This window comes from Xyrauchen texanus, chromosome 16, assembly GCF_025860055.1.
Source record: "Xyrauchen texanus isolate HMW12.3.18 chromosome 16, RBS_HiC_50CHRs, whole genome shotgun sequence".
In the NCBI taxonomy this organism is placed as follows: domain Eukaryota; kingdom Metazoa; phylum Chordata; class Actinopteri; order Cypriniformes; family Catostomidae; genus Xyrauchen; species Xyrauchen texanus.
This window is the reverse complement of record NC_068291.1, coordinates 16,531,308-16,551,935: the sequence shown is the minus strand read 5'-3', so window position 1 is coordinate 16,551,935 and position 20,628 is coordinate 16,531,308. Positions and strand designations below refer to the sequence as shown.

The 20,628-nt window shown below is 39.8% G+C and overlaps 1 protein-coding gene across 6 annotated transcripts in view; it reads right to left on the bottom strand.

The window, feature by feature from the left end:
- The window catches only part of LOC127656706 (dystrobrevin beta-like), an 86,167-nt gene extending 66,705 nt beyond the window's left edge, over positions 1-19,462 (bottom strand). For 4 of the 6 annotated variants that reach the window (XM_052145162.1, XM_052145156.1, XM_052145159.1 and 1 more), the window contains exons 1-10: positions 19,222-19,462; positions 18,705-18,894; positions 18,311-18,360; positions 12,514-12,581; positions 11,640-11,720; positions 10,585-10,798; positions 3,204-3,289; positions 2,383-2,537; positions 2,156-2,261; positions 1,076-1,242 (exon numbers count right to left, since the gene is read on the bottom strand). In XM_052145162.1, coding sequence (XP_052001122.1) covers positions 1,076-1,242; positions 2,156-2,261; positions 2,383-2,537; positions 3,204-3,289; positions 10,585-10,798; positions 11,640-11,720; positions 12,514-12,580 — 876 coding nt within the window. In that variant the 5' untranslated portion in view covers position 12,581; positions 18,311-18,360; positions 18,705-18,894; positions 19,222-19,462. The remainder of the gene's footprint in view (positions 1-1,075; positions 1,243-2,155; positions 2,262-2,382; positions 2,538-3,203; positions 3,290-10,584; positions 10,799-11,639; positions 11,721-12,513; positions 12,582-18,310; positions 18,361-18,704; positions 18,895-19,221) is intronic. The other 2 variants (XM_052145160.1, XM_052145158.1) reach the window with 2 other exon arrangements.
- Positions 19,463-20,628: the final 1,166 nt, after the last annotated feature.

Below are 20,628 nucleotides of genomic sequence, written 5' to 3'. Positions count from 1 at the left end.
CTTGAAATGGTTGAATTGGAGGAGAATAACTTTTAGCAAGAAACAAGAAATATAATATTGCTCATGTATCCCTCCCTCACAACAGAACAGAATAAGTAAACCATGTCCATTACTTACTAATTCATAGTACATAGTCTCATAGGCTATTACAAAATATCTATACTGTACTTAAGTCTGCATGTTAAACTAAGGCTGTCTTTGGAGTAGAATACAAGCATGCAATTTAAAGGGACAGTTTACCTAAAAATGAAATTTCTGTCATCATTTACTCACCCTCATGTCATTCCATATACATATCACTTTCTTTCTTCTGTGGATCACCAAAGGAGATGTTAGGCAGAGTGTTAGCCTCAGTCACCATTCACTTTCATTGCTTTTTTTTCATACAGTGAAAGTGAACGGTGATTGAGGTTGTCATATTGCCAAACATCTCTCTTTGTGCTCCACAAAAGAAAGGAAGTTATTAGGCTCCAGAAATTAAATCTGGCAAATTAATTGAGTAAATACAGTAAATGATGACTGAATTGTAATTTTTGGGTGAAATATCCCTTTAATGATGTTCAGTATACAATGCAGAGTACACTGAAAATTGCATACATTTATTTTTAGTAAGTGAAACAATTTACTACATTCTCCTCACTTATTTTGTTTGTCTCATGAACACATTATGTGAATAGCTGCATACAGAATTCTCAAGTTTGGCTGGTTAATATATATATATATATGGACCACTTAGCCCCTACTGGTTGATGCCATAACTACACCATTCTGCAGGCAAAAAGCATCATTCTCCATTGATGGCCTTTCAAAAGTAGACATATAAACTACAAATATTTCATTATATCAGTAAAGAGAATGAAGCTGAATATCAAAAGGTGATATTATTGGATAGAGTACCCAGTGCAGTATGCTCTGTTACCACACATTTTGGCAAATTTAGCAGGTCATCTGTGTATTATTGTACATACAAAAAATGATAATTCTATGCGTACTATGCATTATTTATACTGAGCAAGTAGTAAGTAATATAACATGAGTTTGCTTCATAACAGTGTGACATGTTAAAGAGATGTACCCATGAGGAGTGTTCCTTCATCTGGTGCTGGTTGCTATGGGGACCGCTAGCATGACCACGCCAGAAGCAGCTTTGGCAAAGCTGGTAGCCATGGCACTGCTGGCAGCGGTACCGGAAACCCATCATGCTCTCGCTCCGGCAGTACGAACATTCCACTGGATGGAAGACTGTGGGATAAACAAGGGTTTTATCAATAACAGAAATAGAACTAGGTAGTGCTTCCTGCGCCGCTATTCAATGGCGGCACTCTGCCACTGCTGAACCCACAGTGCCAGACAATATATTTTTATCAAGTCATGAAAATTTTGAATGGACTGTGATGAGATAAAAAGACAGTGTAAAAAACAAAAAACAAAACAATAACATGTTTTTCTATTGCGTTGTTTTCGTTTGCTGAACTTAAAAACAAACACTGGCCAGAAATGTATTTTACGCAAGTACACGAACCTTCACGCGTGTGCTCAAGTCTGCGAGTTGCCAACACATTGCCAACAAGCAGACTTGAAGAACATACTTCACATGCAGTAGGGATGTCATAAATATACATTTATCGATAATTGATCAGCACGTTATTTTATCAATATATTTTTGAGGCATCTAAATATTGAAATTATGCAACATTTAAATTAGAAGCCTAATTTGATTGCTTTCCAATTCACTCAATTGGCATTCTGTTTTATAATGTGGTGTAACAGTGTTTGGAGACCACAAGAGGGAGATATAACAATTTCTGAAGTCGGTTGTGAGTAGGAAATCACCGGTATCACACACACAGGACAAGCTCATGTGAAACAGCAGAAGGCAGTTAAATTTGAGACAATGTTGCTGTGTCAGGAAGGTTTTAATCTTTAAACAGAGTAATTTTTTCAATAGCACCAAAGAGACACTTTGTTTACACCTTCCAGGAGAATCAAACTTTGTACCAAATTCTTTCCATTAGAGCAAAATCTGTACATTATTCCAAACTTTTGGCCGTCAGTGTATATATATATAAATTTAATTTTAATTACAAAAAATAAAACATTAAAATATGAAATCAATCTTTAAAACATGAAAATGCATTGCCAAAATAGTACGTACCATTCTCTACATTAGCGAGTCGGTGCATGAGAGGTAACCATACGAGGTACTGCGGGGGCGGATCTGCCATCAACACATCCAAAAATATATTCAGCAAGATCTTCTTCTGACAAAGCACAGATAAGGCACTCTCAGAGAAAGCCTTTTAGACTTGAGACAGGTTGAATGAGATTCCAATCATTTTAAAGGGAATCTTGCTGCTCTCTGAAGGAGATTAGTGTACTCACCTGCTGAGGGAAGCATGTTCTCACAGAGTGTTCAGTGTAGCCAAATGAAGGGCCCTCGAACACTGCCGTGGGGAGCTTCAGCACCTCCCTCAGGAACTGGTCAAACTTGGCAAAGACCATCACCCCATTGGAGTCTGATATCTGGGAAAATATATCTAGAAGAGAAAGATGACATTTTAACAGAAAGCTGTGTATGCACATTTGATTCAACAAAAATGCCCCAAATTAACTCTAAATTTATATATCTTATGCAATTTATGTGGATTTATTGGGCAATTAACATAAAAATGTGTCTTTGAGGCCTAATGTTCTTGAGAAATTACACATTTTTAAATGACGGTTAATATGCATCACTAAACATCTTATTACCATTCCAAAGCCTAAAATCAAGTAGACATAAAACCCATTTAGGTAAAATGCAAGTGCTGCAACCTTAAGATAATATGATGGAACAGCACTTTGGTGTTGGAGTAATTGCCATATTTTTGTAATTGCAAATAAGAATTATTTTTCTGTTTATTTGAGAATGCAATTTTAAATTCAGTACGTATCATGTACACAAGAGGGCACCAAACTCCAATAGAAAGTGAGCATCCCCCTATATTTAAAAGGAGTAATTCAGACAATTTAGCAGAGAGAAAGATGCAAGATGACCAATTATATATGTTAAATGCTAACAAAACAACACACATTTTAATTGTATTTACATTTTTTGACATTGTTATGTATGAAGTGAATTTTACGTCTCTATTTGCCAGAAATGTTAATTTTCTCTCTGTAAAGTCACTTTTGACTAGTTATTTAATAGGTATAATACTCACAACGTAATTTGTCCTGTATTTTTCCACCACACATAGTAGCTAGCATGGCCTTCATAGCAAACACGGTGAGTTTCCCATGGCCTTCACTGAAACACAAACAACAAATAATCTGAAATTATTTAATTTTAACCAAAAGCCATCAGGATATTTTACTTCCAATCAAAGTTCTCACAGTTTTAGTTTTGGAATTGTGTATGCAAACAGAACGTGTTTGACTAATTCTGAGTATTATGGGGACCAAGTGGGGTCATATATAGTACATATATAGTACATTCACACACAAAACATCCTACAATGGTGAAACTCCTTATAGGCACTTATTTGTAGTTTTCAGTAATTCTAGTAGTACAATATCTGTACATAATCATCAACTAATACAATAACAATGAAGGCAAGATGTTTCTTTAGGGTTGGAGGATGTCATTTTGTCTATTTTTGAATAATTTCTTCTATTCCAGTTTAAAGATAGTTCACCCAAAAAATGAAAGTTTTCTCATCATATACTCACCCTCATGCCATACCAGATGTGTATGATTTTCTTTCATCTACAGAACACCTTTTTTGAAAATATTTCAGCTCTGTAGGTCCTTAAAATGTAAGTAATTGGTGACCAAAACTTTGAAGCTCCAAAAAGCACATAAACACAGCATAAATGTTATCCAAAGACTCCAATGGTTTAATCAACGTCTTATGCGATCCAATTGGTTTTGGGTGAGAACAGACCAAAATATAACTCCTTTTTCACTATAAACCTTGACATCAGAAGTCTCCTTGGTGATCATGATTTCAAGCTCGATTACACTTCCTAGTGATTGACACATTCGTAGACCGCTAGATGGCGCTAGGAAGTGTAATCAAGCTTGAAATCATGATTGTGTCTAGAGACTGAAATAGCAAGATGTAAAGTGAAAAAGGATTTTTGCACTGTTCACACCCAAAATCGATTAGATCGCTTCAGAAGATGTGGATTAAACCACTGGAGTCTTATGGATTACTTTTATGATGCCATCATGTGCTTTTTAGAGCTTCAAAGTTTTGGTCACCATCAATTTGCATTGTATGGACCTACAGAGCTGAAATATTCTTCTAATCTTTGTTTGTGTTTTAGTGTAGAAAGAAAGTCATACACATCTGGGATGGTATGAGGGTGAGTAGATGATCAGAGAATTTTCATTTTTGGGTAAACTATCCCTTTAATAGAGAATAGTGGTCAACTAATATGGGTTTTTCCACAAATATATGGATAGCTAAAGATCTGGGTGGCTGATGGCCAATATATGCAGTTTAATTATAGCACACACTGTAAATAAACTAACATTCAAAATATCTGAAAACAGAAATTTCCAACTGACAAAGCTGTTTGTAGACTTTGTAATCAATACAAGGGAGTGCTATACTTCTGTTAGTTAAGCGTGTACAGTTATCAGCCGATATGATAATCACAAAATGGCACAATATCAGCAAATATATCTGTCTATTACTTATGAGACAACTGTAAGTACACCATTCATAGGCTGATTTCCAAAAGACTGCAAACTAAAACCTAAGGCAAGCTGCCTTGCTGCACAATATTCAAATTTAAGTGAGGTTTATCTTTGTAATAAGTGTATTTTGTATATTAGTGTATTTTTCACTTGGTTATACTTCTGCAAGTGCAGTAAGGACAACATATGCTTATATTCAAAATCTATTTTCTAAAAGCAAGTATAAATATCTTATATGCTGCTTCTCAGGTAAATGCATCTTTTTTTTAAAGGGTTTTTAGATATTTTAAAATATTTGTATTTGTAATATTATATTCAACATTCTCAGATAAGGTACAAACTTCCATGTGACAGAGTGTGCCTCAGCCGTGTGCAGTTTCAATATCTCCCCTTAGATCGGGAGTAAGTCATAGAAGAGGTGCTGACCGCACAGAGAAATGCCAGTTTGTAGTTTTTTTTTAGATGAATTGCTTCTGTATTATTTGAACTTTAATAAAGCTATAACGCATTAATTATAACTGTATTAAAGATGTAATGACGGGGTGTTTCCTTTAAAGACTCTCGACATGCAAGTTTTGCTTTAGTGGAGCAGCAGCTCCAGCTCCACTTATTCCACAACAAGAGTGCTTCTGTATTTACAGAACTTATTTATTATTTTTGCATTATAATTCCCTCGTACTTTGCAATCTAAATCACCTGAAGCTGTTTGGAAAGTTTAGAGTGCAGCTGGACTGTGAGCTATTTAATTCTTCCTCTCCTCAGTCAGGACGAACTGAAGTGCTGTTCTGCGTCATCATAAGAGTTTAATTTGATCTCATGTTACGTTAAATGAGTCAAACCCCTTCATAACCGAGTAGAATAAACCGAGTTAGGGAAGGTTTATTCTATTCTATTGGAAGTGCTTGTGACTTTTAGTGGGAGTAAATTAGAAAGTGGCCTACATAGGTGTCTGTATTAAAATTATAACAGGTAGCCCGCCCGTAACAAGGAACTCGGACTCACCTGCTGGGTGTTGGAATAGTAAGCTCACTAGACAGAGAGGACTCGCAAAGCCATGCAAGCCAGGTCTAAGTTATAAAACCTCGCAAATGTGTTCTGCGAAGACCGTCCTGCTGCAGAACATAATCCTGTAGGCACTATCTGAGCCTTAATGGGCATGGAAAGCACCTTAGGCACATAGCCTTTTTTGTGTTTGATGGTGGCTTTTTGAAAGCACCGGACCAAATTCCAGACATGTACTGTCAACTGACAGCGCCTGTATATCACCAACCCATTTGACTGAGGTTAGAGCCAACAGCAGTGCTGTCTTTAAAGAGAGCACACGTAACTCAACGGATTACAATGGTTCTAACAGGGGGCTTGTGAGTGCCCTCAGCACCAGATTTAAGTCCCATGTTGGAACCGTAGCAGGGTGAGGGGGGTTCAAGGTGTAAAATGCCAAGATGGTCATTACATAGACCTTAAGCATTGATGGAGTTAAGACCTGTGACCAAACACTCTTGAAGGAATGTAAGGATTTTCGTTATCGAGCAATTCACTAGGTCAGTAACACACGGCATTTTAGTGCATAGAGGCATCTCGTATACGCCGCTCTAGCCTGCAAAATGGTGTTCATTATAGACTGAGCCAATTCGGGCTTGTCCACTGTTCTCCGTTCAGGGGCCATACGTGTAGGTTTCACAGCTCTGGCTGGGGATGCCAAATCATGCCCTGCGCTAGAGAGAGCAGATCCCTCCTCAGCAGTATTTCCCATGGAGGGCTGCCAAATATCGCCATCATTTCCGGAAATCATTGCTGGTGGGGCCATATTGGCGCAACCAACAGAACCATTTTCACTGACTTTGCTGATGACAAAGTGGAGAAGACATACTGGAAGGAAAATTTATATTTGTGTTTCGTCGGCCACTTGGGCCAATGCGTCCACTCCCAGTGGGGATTGGGACGTGGGGTGCTAAAGAAGGCAGTGGGCTGTCTCTGCGGAGGCAAATAGGTTGACTTCCGTTTTGCCGAACATTTTCCAAATCCTCAGAACTGTCTGAGGATGGAGTCTCCATTCCCACGCTATTTGTCACTGGCGTGGCAGCATGTCCGCTCTGCAGTTTAGATGGCCCAGAACATATGTCATGAAAAGGGAGAGGAGATGATGTGTGCCAATCTCATCGTTAGTAGCGATTGAATGACTTCAGTGGAAATTCTTTTCCCAGTTTGAACTGAGACAGACACTGGTGAATGGTCTGGACATGCACGCTTGTGAGGTGCAAACGCAAGCTCATGGAGTCGAGTCGAATGCTCATAAAAGAGATTTGTTGGCTGGAGGAAAGTGTGCTTTTCGAACAATTGACATTGAGACCCACGCTGTTCAAATCATGAAGTATCAAGTCCCTGTGCTTGCATAGAGGAACCTCTGATCGGGCCAGTAATAGCCAATCATCAAGGTAATTCAGAATGTGCATGCCGTTCATCTTCAAAGGGACGAGTGCCGCATCAACACATTTTGTGAACGTGCGCGGGGCCAGACACAATCAGAAGGGACGGACTTTGAATTGAATTGTCATCCCTTCGAATGTGAATCTCAAGAACAGCCTGTAGCATGGTACAATTCAGATCTTGAATTGGCATTTTGCCAGTGCACGATTCAAGCGTCTCAGATCTAGGATCAGCCAGATTAAGAATAGCGAGAAAATAGCATCTGTAAAAGCCTTTGTGAGTTTGTCAGTCAGGAACAATCTCTATTATGTCTTTCGAGAGGAGATTGTGAATCTCTGCCTGTAACCGTGGCGAGTCTCGTGATGGAACCCTGGACGGTATAATGGCATTGAAACAAGGTGGCAGGGAGCGTATAACCGTGCTCTATTGTTTTTTCACTCAGTCTGACACACCTGTGAGAGCTTGTCACGCATCTGCGTGGTGAGACAGTGGGTGCATCTGTTCACTCTTTATAAGCGATAGAGTGCCGCTCGCCATAGGGAAGCGGTTGAACATAGTGTGTAGGGTGTGAGAAATGTGAAGAGAAATGGAGCCCTCATTTTGAGAATGGGTGAGCGTCTCGTGCAATCGCTCGTTGGATCTGGGCCAAGAAGAACTGCGGGCTCCAGACTCCTCTTCACGGCGTTGTGCCGGTTAGGAACGTGCCTGCTGCCCGGGGGGAATTTTCCCTTTGGTGCAGGATTTGCACTGAGGCAGGTGAGGCTTCCTTTTGGGCCACAGTTTACATGGTCTCACCAATGGGAATGGGGTGTTTCGCCGGGTGCTGCTTCGAGGCAGAGCGTCAGCAAGGCAGATAAGAGGAAACACTTCTCTTGTGCAAAAAGTGCTTCATCGCTTGTGACTGCATTTGCGCCGCGATGAATAGTTCAGAAAAGCCCTCCAAGGCATTTCTGAAGAGGCAGAGACAGTGGTGTCGAATAAGGTGGCCAACACCTTTCCGATGGCCTGCACGGTAACTTTAGAAGCTTGCAGGACCAGATCTGTGGTGGTGCGGAGCTCTTTAACCACGTCAGGATTTGGACCTTGCTCATCCACATCTTTGAGGAGCTTGGCCTGAAAGACTTGAAGCACTGCTATGCTATGTAACGACCAGCCTAGCCCTCCGTTGTGTAAGCTCTTCCAGCCAATGTGGACATGCTGGCATAGCTTGGAAGGGTGGGAGGTGCAGGATTTCCATCCCACAGCAGTAAAGTGACAGAGATGGGCTGCGACCGCCTCTTCAATAGGGGGAAGCTTAGCATATCCCTTATCCACAATGTGGTACACTTTTGTGATCGGGACGTGTGACGAATAGGGTGAGTGCCAGGTCTTTTTGAGCTCGTCGTGGACTTCCGGGAAGATCAATGCAGTTTTCCATCTTGAGACTCATGTCCTCACAGTGAGGGCAGTCTGTCCCCATGAGAGCTACTTCGGTGTGGGTGCGGCCCAAACAGCGAACGCAGCTCTCATGTTGGTCTGACAGAGCGATGTGTCGTTCACAGGAACACTTGATATACAACATATATAAAAAAACATGTACACAAAAGCGGCTCTTTTATTGTGTTTTACATCACCTGGATGGATTTATTTTATACATATACTGGCAGCCAACATTTTGGAATAATGTACAGATTTTGCTGTTCGGAAGGAAATTGGTACTTTAATTCATCAAAGTGGCATTCAACTGATCACAAAGTATATTCAGGACATTACTGGTGTAAAAAACATCACCATCATCACCATCACTATTTGAAAAAAGAAATTTTGGATCAAATCTAGACAGGCCCCATTTCCAGCAGACATCACTCCAACTCCTTATCCTTGAGTAATCATGCTAAATTGCTAATTTGGTTCTAGAAAATCACTTGCCATTAAATCATACACAGTTGAAAGCTGTTTGGTTCATTAAATGAAGCTTAACATTGTCTTTGTGTTTGTTTTTGAGTTGCCACAGTATGCAATAGACTGGCATGTCTTAGGGCGTACTCACACTAGGCCCGGTTGCCTTATACCGTGCCAAGCACAATTTTCCCCCCTCCCCTGCACTCACATTGCACTTAACGTTCCAGGCCTGAGCGCGCTTACGTCATTACAATGTGACTTTTTGTTTTGAAGAAACAGGAAGAAAAGCACTCTCGCAGAGCACAATAGAGTCCATCATTGTAACGTTTCTTTGTGGCTTATTTTGAGTCGTTTGGGGTGCGGATACAAACGGTCATCTCACATGCCTAATTGTTGACATGATTATACCACTGAAATGTATCATTTTTGTCCGACGAGCTGCCAGATTTACGGAGTGCATTCCGTACCTTCAGATACTGAACCCGCAGTTTTTTCAGCTTGTCACATCACTGCTCAATGGTTCTTTGGTATTCACGAGCACAAAGATAGTCGCAAATTTTACCAAATATCTCGTAGTTCTTGTGTGTTCTATCCAGTTATTCCTGTATACTCTCATCTGCCCAAATTTCCAGTAAACACTGCACCTATGCCATAGACCAAATTGATCCCTTTGCCCAGTAGCATCATTGAAGTTATGTTTCGAGTTCTGTGCTCAGTCACGTTAGCGATCACACTAGATGCGTACCGTGCCTGAGTCAACTGAACCATGCCCAAGACCACCTCTTCAAGAGGGCCAAGACATGGTACAGAGCAATCACACTAGTCAAACGAACTGGACTTTTGGGGTCAAATGTGATCAGGTACAGTACTGATTGCCTAGTCTGAGTACACACTTAAGGTCAATATTAGGTCAAAAATAGCAAAAAAAAGAAACAGTCAATCATTGTTTTGAGGAATGAAGGCTATACAATGCTAGAAATATAAACAGAAAGTATTTATAGAAATATATCAGAAGCGGAGGCAACTGAGACTTGTCCTCTGCCACCCGGATTGAGGTGCTGGCTTTTGCTACTTTCCACTGAAACTAGTTGTCAACACTGTTTGGAGGTTACTAATCACATTAGGCCATATCGTGATTCCTGTCTCTCTGTCCCCAGATTTAAGACCTCTTCAAATGACAATTAAGACTTTTATTATACCATTTAACATGTTTAAGACTTTAACATGTTTAAGACAAACACAATTGTGCTGCTCAAATGAAAAGAATAATGTTTTTTAATAGTGAAACAGAGCCACAATTTTTCCACTTTTAGGGGGAATCAACGTATTAATGGCTTGCTTATAGTTGTCTCTGCATTCAAGCTGGGTTAAGAGAAAATATTTTAACAAAAATTTGCATTATAATATTAATTAGAATAATCATTATGTTACTTTTATTGTGTTTTTAAAGCTTACTCAGTGGACACTGTATGTCTTCCAAACACTTACAATTTGACAATACATTTGACTCATCCATCAGGTTTTCAGGCACATACTGCCACAAGGCTTAAACCTGTGAGAAAAACAAATCTCCCTCGCTAACAACACACCTGTCATAAGTGGCCACGATGAAGTTTAGCAGCAGGCCGATGGACTGCTCCACATTTATTTGGTGAGTGGTGGGCAGCCGCTTGTTGAGCTGGTAGAAGATGGAGGACAAAATGGTCTCCAGGCGTGACACATTAATCTCGGTGTTGAGGTCTAACGTGCTCAGCCCATTGTCACGAAAGGCTTCAATCATGTTCCACACATCCACCAGGTGAACTACAATAGAAAGTGTTTAAGAAACAGATATTGGTTCTTAATCACTAAGCATGACACAGTACACACGCAATATGCATTAGCGCACAAAACCTGCATGTGAAATTTTTCACACAGAAGTTCACAGAAGTGTTGGGTGTAATCCAATTTTAAAGTAATTAGTTACTGTAATTTAATTACTTTTTAGTAAAAAAATTGTGAAATGCATTACATTTTAAATTCTTGTAATCAGATTACAGTTACTGACTTTCAATTAATTTAATTAATTTTATGTACATTATAGGGTAATGCTTATTTCTAATATATTATTTATGAATAATACATAAATATTATGAGTGTATGACTTGTGTAACAATGAACAAGGAAGAAATATAGACATTATTTTGAATTTGTTGAGATGTAAAGTGTTTTGGAAAGTAACTTAAAAGTAAAATAATTAGTAATGTGATTACTTTTCCTATGAAGTAATTATTGAAGTAGTCTAATCACAATTTCAGAGAAATAATATGTAATTTGTAGTGGATTACTTTTTTAAGTAACTTACCCAACACTGTTCATAAATAATAAATCACAGACTCTTGGTGGCCTTAGAAACAGGGAATGTGCTATTTTGTGCAAGAAACTTTTCTGTGTATATACGTTTTAACCAATGAGGTCATTAAATATGTTTAGGTTGTTAGAACAGTTTTTCATGTACTAAAATACAACTGACAAATTGTTTTGTGATACCAGACTAACACTATACATAACAAAATACACACACATTGGCATTTGAAGAAATGGACTATCCAAAGCCCATTTAAAATGCTTTTTTAAAAAAAGGAGAAAAGAAGACCGTACTTACGGTTGCATCTTTTCTGCACAAATCGTAGCTTGCATGCCGTCCTGTATGTTGAAAGACGAATCACATCAAAGTTTTGTGCCCCTGGTGAAAATGGCATGCATCACTTAATTTTGTCCCTTTCAAGTTGCCAAGGTCCTTAAAGGGGTGTAATCAGTGAACTACAACATGTGCAAACATATTCAAACACCCTTTATGAACCTTTAAACCAACTACAATACATAATGTTTGTCCTTCCTAGATGAAATAGTGTTTTTTTCTTTCATGGAAAAGTTTTGGGGTTTGCTCAAAATCAGTTTTGTTTTCCATCAACAGACACTTGTCTCTGCCTGGCCTGTGGCAGTGTGTAGGGTGAAAAGTATTCAACAAGGCCTCTGTGTATGTGTGTGTACCATAAATGTGTTTGTTCGTGTGTGTGTGTGTGTGTGTGTGTGTGTGTGTGTGTGTGTGTGTGTGTGTGTGTGTGTGTGTGTGTGAGCGTGTATTTATCACTTTGTGGGGACCAAATGTCCCCATAAGGATATTAAACCCCGAAATTTTTGACCTTGTGGGGACATTTTGTTGGTCCCCATGAGGAAAACAGCTTATAAATCATACAAAATTATGTTTTTTGAAAATGTAAAAATGCAGAATGTTTTCTGTGAGGTTTAGGTTTAGGGGTAGGGTTAGGTTTAGGGGATAGAATATAAAGTTTGTACAGTATAAAAACCATTATGTCTATGGAAAGTCCCCATAAAACATGGAAACACGACAGTGTGTGTGTGTGTGTGTGTGTGTGTGTGTGTGTGTGTGTGTGTGTGTGTGTGTGTGTGTGTGTGTGTGCAATGCATAGTGCAGTAAATGTTCAGGGCTGTTGTTAACTCTAAAAGCAACTCACTCATCTCCATGAAGAGCTGTCTTTTCTCCACCATGGACTTGCTGCTTTTACTTCCCTCCTCAATCATTCTATACAACACAAAAGATCCATTTAATACCACAGCTTAACCAAGGACTGTAAAATAATCGTTATGAAGCTGCAACTCAAACTAACAACAAAAATCAAAAGCAAGCATTTTAATATATGTCAGCAGATATTTTCAAATTCAAAAACATCCAGTGGCAATGCAGCTACTCAAAGTGTTTTAAATATCAGACATTACATTTTATGATTTAGTTAAGCAATAAGGTAGAGATGCTGAGCTATATTGTGAATATAGTCACGACTGAAGGGCGCTGTTACAATATCGCAAAGCCTCTCGTACCTTAAAGCTGAAGTAAATCATATGTGTGGCATGGGGTCCTGGTCATGTGTTGGTCTGCGGGAGAGGGAGAGTGGTAAGGCTTGTCACCTGGGTCATAATTATCTCTAACACCTGTCTCTCATTATAGTGATGGTGGAGGGAGACCAGAAAGGCATGCCAGAGCGTCAGAGAGGGGAGAGAGTGACCAAGAGAGCACGACAGCCTCAAACCGAAAGAGAGAATGTTTATTATTTCAAGTGCTTTTATTTATTTACCATTTTTTTGTGATCGATGGTTACCATCGATAATATGCTTAAAGAGAGAAGAATAAAAGGACTGCTGAAAATCCGGCTTTGGAGGTGAACGCCATAATGGAGTCCTCACTGCTGGGCGAAGTCTTCAAGACCCTCACCAGCATCCAAGCAAAACCAGCACCAGGCCCTCATGAAGGTATGTCTGGAACAGGAACAATGCTTCCAACTCCTGCTCCAGGCACAAGCGGAGGACGGGCAGGTGCTCCAGAGCCTGATCACCAGGGATGGGGCTGGCGCTGCTACCTCCCCAGAGCCTACCCCACCAGTGGCACTAATAAAGATGGGGCCAAACGATAATCCGGAAGCCTTCCTCGACCTGATCAAGAAAACAGCAGAGATTTGGGGGTGGCCTCCCGATCATAGGGTGGCTCGCCTGTTGCCCTTACTCTCCGGGGAGGCGCAGCTAGCGGCTCAGCAACTTCCTGCCGCCAGCCTCCTTGACTTCAACCACCTGAAGAAGGCCATCCAGCATCGGGTCAGTCAGACCCTGGAGCAGAGTTGGCAGCTTTTCCGGTCCCTGAGCTTCGGGCAGGGGCATATCGGATACAGGTAAGGGTAAAAGAGGATACACATCAAGCTTTGATGGATACAGGTTGTTCTCAAACCTTGATCCACTAACGCTTGGTGCAAGGTTGGGCATTTGTTTAAAAAATAAATGGGTGAGGGTGAGGTGTGTGCATTCACAAGTATCCGGTGGTTACCATTGAGATAAGATTCAGGGGAAAAGGCATAGAGTCGAGGCTTTGGTTAATTCCTGCCTCACCCATCCACTAATTTTGGGAACCAATTGGCCTGGCTTTAAAAATCTATTGAGGGTAATGTGTGGATGGGTCCTGCAAAATAGTGTCGAGCGATGCTATGTGCCAGGGCCATCAACTTCGGCTCTGTGTCATAATGATGCAGACGAGGAAATTCCCGTTCTTGGGGTCTTCCCTGAGGGGGATTTTCCTCTGGAACAGTCTTTGACTAAGTTAAATTAATTGATGGTCAAAAGCTCCAGCCTAATGTTGTGCTCACATACCCGTACTTTTCTATTATCATAGAGCGGTTGTATCGAGTGACGTAGGACACAGGAATACAACTCAGCTGTACCAAAGAGCCATCGGAAACACTCTTCCAGGTGGCTCACTATAACCCATTGTCTGGCCTTTTAGGTAACAAAAAAACTTTGAACCGTATAATGGGCTGTTTCTTTTGACCGGGCACTCATGGCAACATACGCAAATGGTGTGCGGCATTCCATGAATGTCAGCTGATGAATCCACCGGCCACCCCAAAAGCGCCATCTGCCATTGATCGAGGTCTCCTTTGAGAGAATTGGCATGGACCTCGTCGGGCCATTAGAGCGGACTGCATACGGCCATCGCTTTGTATTAGTTCTGGTGGACTATGCAACGCGATATCCGGAAGCAGTGCGCGGTACCCCTGCGCAACTTCTCAGCACGTAGTGTTGCGAAGGCACTCTTCAAAATGATCTCCCGAGTGAGGATTCCAAAGGAAATCCTCACTGATCAAGGCACAATGTTCATGCCACATACTCTTCGCAAACTAAACGAATTATTAGGTATTAAATCGATTAGCATCAGCATTTATCACCCGCAAACCGACGGGTTGGTGGAACGTTTTAATAAGACCTTAAAAAACATGATTTGTAAGCTCGTACACAAAGACGCTAAGTGGCTCGAACCCCTGCTGTTTGCAGTACGAGAGGTCCCGTAAGCTTCCACAGGGTTTTCCCCATTTGAGCTTCTGTATGGGTGCCGGCCGCACGGCGTGCTTGACATCATCCGGGAAGCTTGGGAGGAAGGACCTTTGAATAGTAAAAACCAAATTCAATATGTACTTGACCTTAGAGAAAAAACTCCACACTTTGAGGCAGATTACACAGGAGAATTTGCTCCAAGCGCAAGAACGACAACGGCGACTGTACGACAGGGGCGCTCGCATGCGGGAATTCGCACAGAGAGATAAAGTGCTTGTATTGCTTCCCACCCTTCGAGGTCACACAACGAGTCAGAGATCTCGATTATGAGGTTAGGCAAATGGATAGGAGACGGGCACGTCAAATCTACCACCTCAACCTCCTCAAACCATGGAGGGACAGTTACCATCGACCACAAAGAGATGGTAAATAAATGAAAGCACTTGAAGTAATAAACTCTCTCTCTCTCGGTTCGAGGCTGTCGTACTCTCTTGGTCACTCTCTCCCCTCTCTGACACGCTGGCATGCATATCAGGTCTCCCTCTGCCATCACTATAATGAGAGACAGGTGTTAAGTGATAATTACAACCCAGGTGACGAGCCTTACCACTCTCCCTCTTCCGCAGACTGACACATGACCACGCCCCTCATGCCACAATATGGCAATCACCCAGTGCCTTATTGCTTTAATAAAACAATTACCACATAATAAAAATATTACGGCCATGAATTTTAATGAAAATTTCATTTTTTAAGTAAAATCATGAAATGCTATCTTTCCATTAGAAGATATAGTCCCTGACAGTAAACCGTGCGTAGAACGTGGCTATGGGTTCTGCGCAATTTACCAATTTATCATGCCGATAGTTTTTTTAATTCCTCCATGTTCCTCCTCCAGAGGATTATAAAGTTCTAAAGTCTTCCATCACTGACAATATTCATCCATATATTTATCCTCACTCCATTGGAAATTTTGTTATTTTGATTAAATAAATCAAGTGTTCTGAATTGAAGAGAGGGTATGCAGAGAAAAATGCAACTATATGGAAATGTGCCCCCGTCAGCACATAAATTGTGTCTCCAACTTAATATCTTGTGAATAATAATAATAATAATAAACAGTTCTGGCTTATAAAAAGATTTATTTGGTAAATACTTTAATTTACAGCATTATAGGAGAGCCAAATCTCTTTAATTTCAAAATAAGTCCTGCACTATAGAGCATTTTAATGTACCTGCGTCTCCTCAATATCAAAATAAGAGTCCCAAAGTAAGTATGTGATTTTCAGGCTTGCTTATAGTTAAAAGTCCTGTGTTAAGCACAAAATCTTTATCTTGTCTGGTAATTATTGGGATTTTGGTTGTAGAATTATCTGCATCTGATATTTTATTCATTTTGTGCCAGTCATTGTAAGGAAAGACTAAGAATAATTTTTTTACATTCTATAAATCGGCTGATTAATCGTTTTTGGCCTTTTTAGTGAAGCGTCAGTTGAGAAACAACAAGTTTAATAATATGGAAGCATAAAAAGAAAGATTTTCAGTAAATAGTGACTTACTTTTCTACAGAATCCCTGAACCATACTGTGAAAAACAAATTTCATTAGGTGAAATAGGTCTTAAGCCATATTTGGATGGGATTAGTTTTATATGGGGACGTGGGGTAATGTAATAATTACCAGAGCTTCAAATAATTTCAATCTTGTGCGAATCGGTCATGTCAGTAATTTTCTGGACTTATTCCGAACTGCGCGTTCCCAAGCCGGTAAAAATTACAGCATGTTTTACCTAATGTAAAATGCCTGGTGAACATCACCCTTTGGTAATATTAATAGACATGTTAGTAAAAAGCCTGTAAATCTACACTTTTCAGTCTTTGAGCCCTTTAAATATAACAAAGGTTTCATAATGTGAAGGGATTCTCCATGTTTTTAATTCAAGAGTGTAATGCAAGATTACAAGATTATTAATGTCACCAGTTCTGTTGTAAAACCAGATATTCCGATCAATTTCTCCTAATAATCACAGATACAGTATATGCTCATGTTTAATATTTCCTGCATAATTAATCAGCACAGCATATATGTTCCAATAGGTCAGTTGCGCATGACAGCAGTGTGTAAATGCTGTAGACACACCCATGCCTGCGATTTTTACACACATGGCTTATCCCTTGTGAATTGATAGTAAACATTAACCAAAACAGCATCATCAAACACAAAATGCGTTCGGTTATACAAGCTGTACACTCACTACTTTACATTGTAGCAAAGTGTAATTTCTTCAGTGTTGTCTCATGAAAAGATATAATCAAATATTTACAAAGATGTGAGGGGTGTACTCACTTTTGTGAGATACTGTACCATTCATTGTCAAGTCAAGTCAGTGGTTTATTGTTGTCAAGTGTGACAACGGGAGTTACTTCTGATTGTTTGATGACATTAACCACCAGGAATATTGATGCTACTATTGATATTGTGCTTTTTTAAATGTGTTGGCACATGTGTTTGACCATTGAGACACGTCTCGCTCTATTTTCAGTGGTGTGTTTAAAAGGGTGACTCTTTTAACTGTGGGATTTCATGTGTTAGTAGGCTCTCAAGCATTATAATGTACATGTTTCTTTCCTTAAGATTTGCAAAACGTTCTTGTTAGAGTTTTATACAACTATATATGAACAGATCAAGTACAAAAGCTGTCATCTGTCACCTTGTAAGAATAAGAGTTAATGCTTACTGATAGTGGCACCTGGTGGCCGAGGTTGGTACCGGACGCTAATTGTTAGCTAGTAAGGAAAAAACTTAAAAAGAAAAACAATTTCTAGATAGAAAAAAATATATGTTTTGAGAGAGAGAAACAAATTTTAGAAAACAAAAATTTGATAGAAAATAAAAAACTATATTTGTAGGACATAGGCTTTAGGAAGGCACTATGACACCTGAAATAAATTTCACCTAGTGAATGTATTTTTTTTCACAGTGCAGTTCAGGGCTTCCATACTTTTCGGTCTGTTCCTAACAAAGCTAACGCATGGCATCAGAAGACTTGGAATATAGTGCATGTGCTATATGGACTATGATACGTTTATGTTGCTTTCTGGAACATTTTGGGGCATCATAACAGCCCATAGTCACTGTCTGCTCGTAGCATAAAAGAAAAAAAAATCAAAATATTTCCTTTCGAGTTCTACATAAAAAAGAAAGTCATACGGGTTTGGAACGACATCTTGATGACCATTTTCATTTTGGGGTGAACAATTCCTCTACTCCTATCTATCACACTTTTATTGTGTTCTTCTCATTCAGGGTTGAAACAGTGTTCTTCATCCCTTTGATCAATGGACATTGAGCACTCCCTTACAGTACATGACTCATCTATATGACTGCAACCTCACTGTACATACCTTCATTCGGAAGGAAACTCTCGAACACAACTCACCTGTCAGGTTGGCTGGAACTCAGATATGGTGATGCAAAACCAGGAAGCTCCTGCAAAGACATTCAGATGTTGACATCTGGGGAAATACCCCCCTCCCCCAACTCAAAGACAGGCAAAAATAAACTAATCCTACTTTTCTGAATCACAAAATCGCATTTCATTTCCCTTGCCGCACACAAGCGCTGATTATGAATGACAATAGTGTCTTCAAAGGCGAGTTAATGGTACAAGTGCTACTAAGGGACCACTTAATAGTAACAGGCAGCGAGTGAAGCATTCTGAACAGTCAACAGAATGACTGTGTAAATACAGGTTAATACTGGATATTATGCCATTTGAATTATTGTTATTGTTACATCGTCAACATAAAGCATTACATTGGCCATCAACTCACATTTATTCTCTGTATCCATCATTCAGCTGAGCCAATGAATCCACTCCAGTGTTGAGCTAGCGGACCGGTCGAAAGCATTATGTCATTCCTGCTGACGTTATAACTTCTGGCTTCAAATCATTCCACTCGTTTTGGTAGTCTAATCGCATCTTTCAGTGTTACTGTGGAGTGCTCGATGAATATAGGCCCACTGTAGATGACAGAAGTAACACCGCACCTTTACATTACGATAGCGCGCGCGCTTTGACGTGACTCAACGTGAGGATTGCCCACTACACATCAAAAATACACCGTACACAATACACTTGCCTCGTTAAAATAATCGGGAATAAAGACATTGCATTTATGTGATAACGTATATCTTAATTTAAGTCCCTGTGCATCTTTATATTCAATACATATGATGGTATACGGTTTATAAATACAGCTAGATCGATAAAATTATATTCTAGGGATGTGTTTCGTTGTGAGCCGTTCGCGTGTTTGTAGTTGCATCTGAATGTAAAAGCATCATTACCAGCAGGAGGAAATCACGCAGGTCGCGCGACCATCATCAGCATCTGAGAGCGATCAACGTTCTCGCGCTCAATTCCTGACGTACCTTTAGCATCTTCTTTACCATACTTCTCTTCTGTTTTGTTATTTTTTAAATATTGACTGAAAATTACCGACACGTTAATCCGTCATTTGGTATCAAGCATTTCCCCATCGTCACATTTTTGCCGTGGTCAACGTTCCGTTTGATTAGGTCTCAGGAACTGCAGTCGCCCACTGCGCGAGCGCTTCTCCGAGCACCAGCCAACAGCAGGGGACAGCAGAGCACTCCTGCCATACCCGTTAAAAGTGAGCATCACTTTGTGTTTATGCAGTTATTAGTACACAATTAGTTTTTATGTAATGCTCTGTAATATGCATTCTCAAATATGCCGAGTAGCATGTAGCCTACAGCATGAGTGTTTATTATGACTGAATCACATACACACAAAAATATGTCATCTTTTGGAATTACAAAGTGCCAAAATAGTGTCCTTAAAGGGATAGTTCACCCCAAAATTAAAAAATCCTCTCATCATTTACTGACCCTCATGCCATCCCAAAATGACTTTCTTACTTCTTCTGAACACAAAGTATGTTTTCAGAAGAATATTTCTATTTCTAATATGCAAGTGAATGGTGACCAAAATACTGAAGCTCCAAAATGCACATAAAGGCAGCATAAAAGTAATCCATATGACTACAGTGGTTAAACCCATGTCTTCAGAAGCAATGTGATAGGTGTGTGTGAGAAACAGGTCAATATTTAATCCTTTTTAACAATCAATCCCCACTTTCAATGTTTTCTTCTTTTGCTTTTTTCAATTTGTATACCATGTGCATATTGCCACCTTCTTGGCAGGGAGGAGAATTTATAGTAAAAAAGGACTTACATTTTAAACTGTTTCTCACCCACACCCATCACATCACTTCTGAAGATATAGATTTAACCAATGGAGTCTTATGGATTACATTTACACTGCCTTTATGTGCTTTTTGGACCTTCAAAATGTCAGTACCCATTCACTCACATTGTATGGCTCTATAGATCTGAAATATTCTTCTAAAAATATTCATTTGTGTTCTGAAGAAAAAAGAAAGTCATACACTTCTGGGATGGCATGAGGATGAGTTAAGGCTGAAACGTACTCTACACAAGTACATGAACACATGAGAGCACTTGGTCACTGAACGTGCGCACTTGAGTTACCATGGCAGGAACAAATGTCAAGGGGGCTATAGAGTTACCTTCAAACATCTGTGCCATTAAAATGGATGCATCATTATTCTGGTAAATTGCTATAAAAATATAGACTTTAACTTGTCCAGCAATATTCTAGAAGAAGTGGACAGTTCACACACTAATCTCGCTATACAAGAAAACAATGTG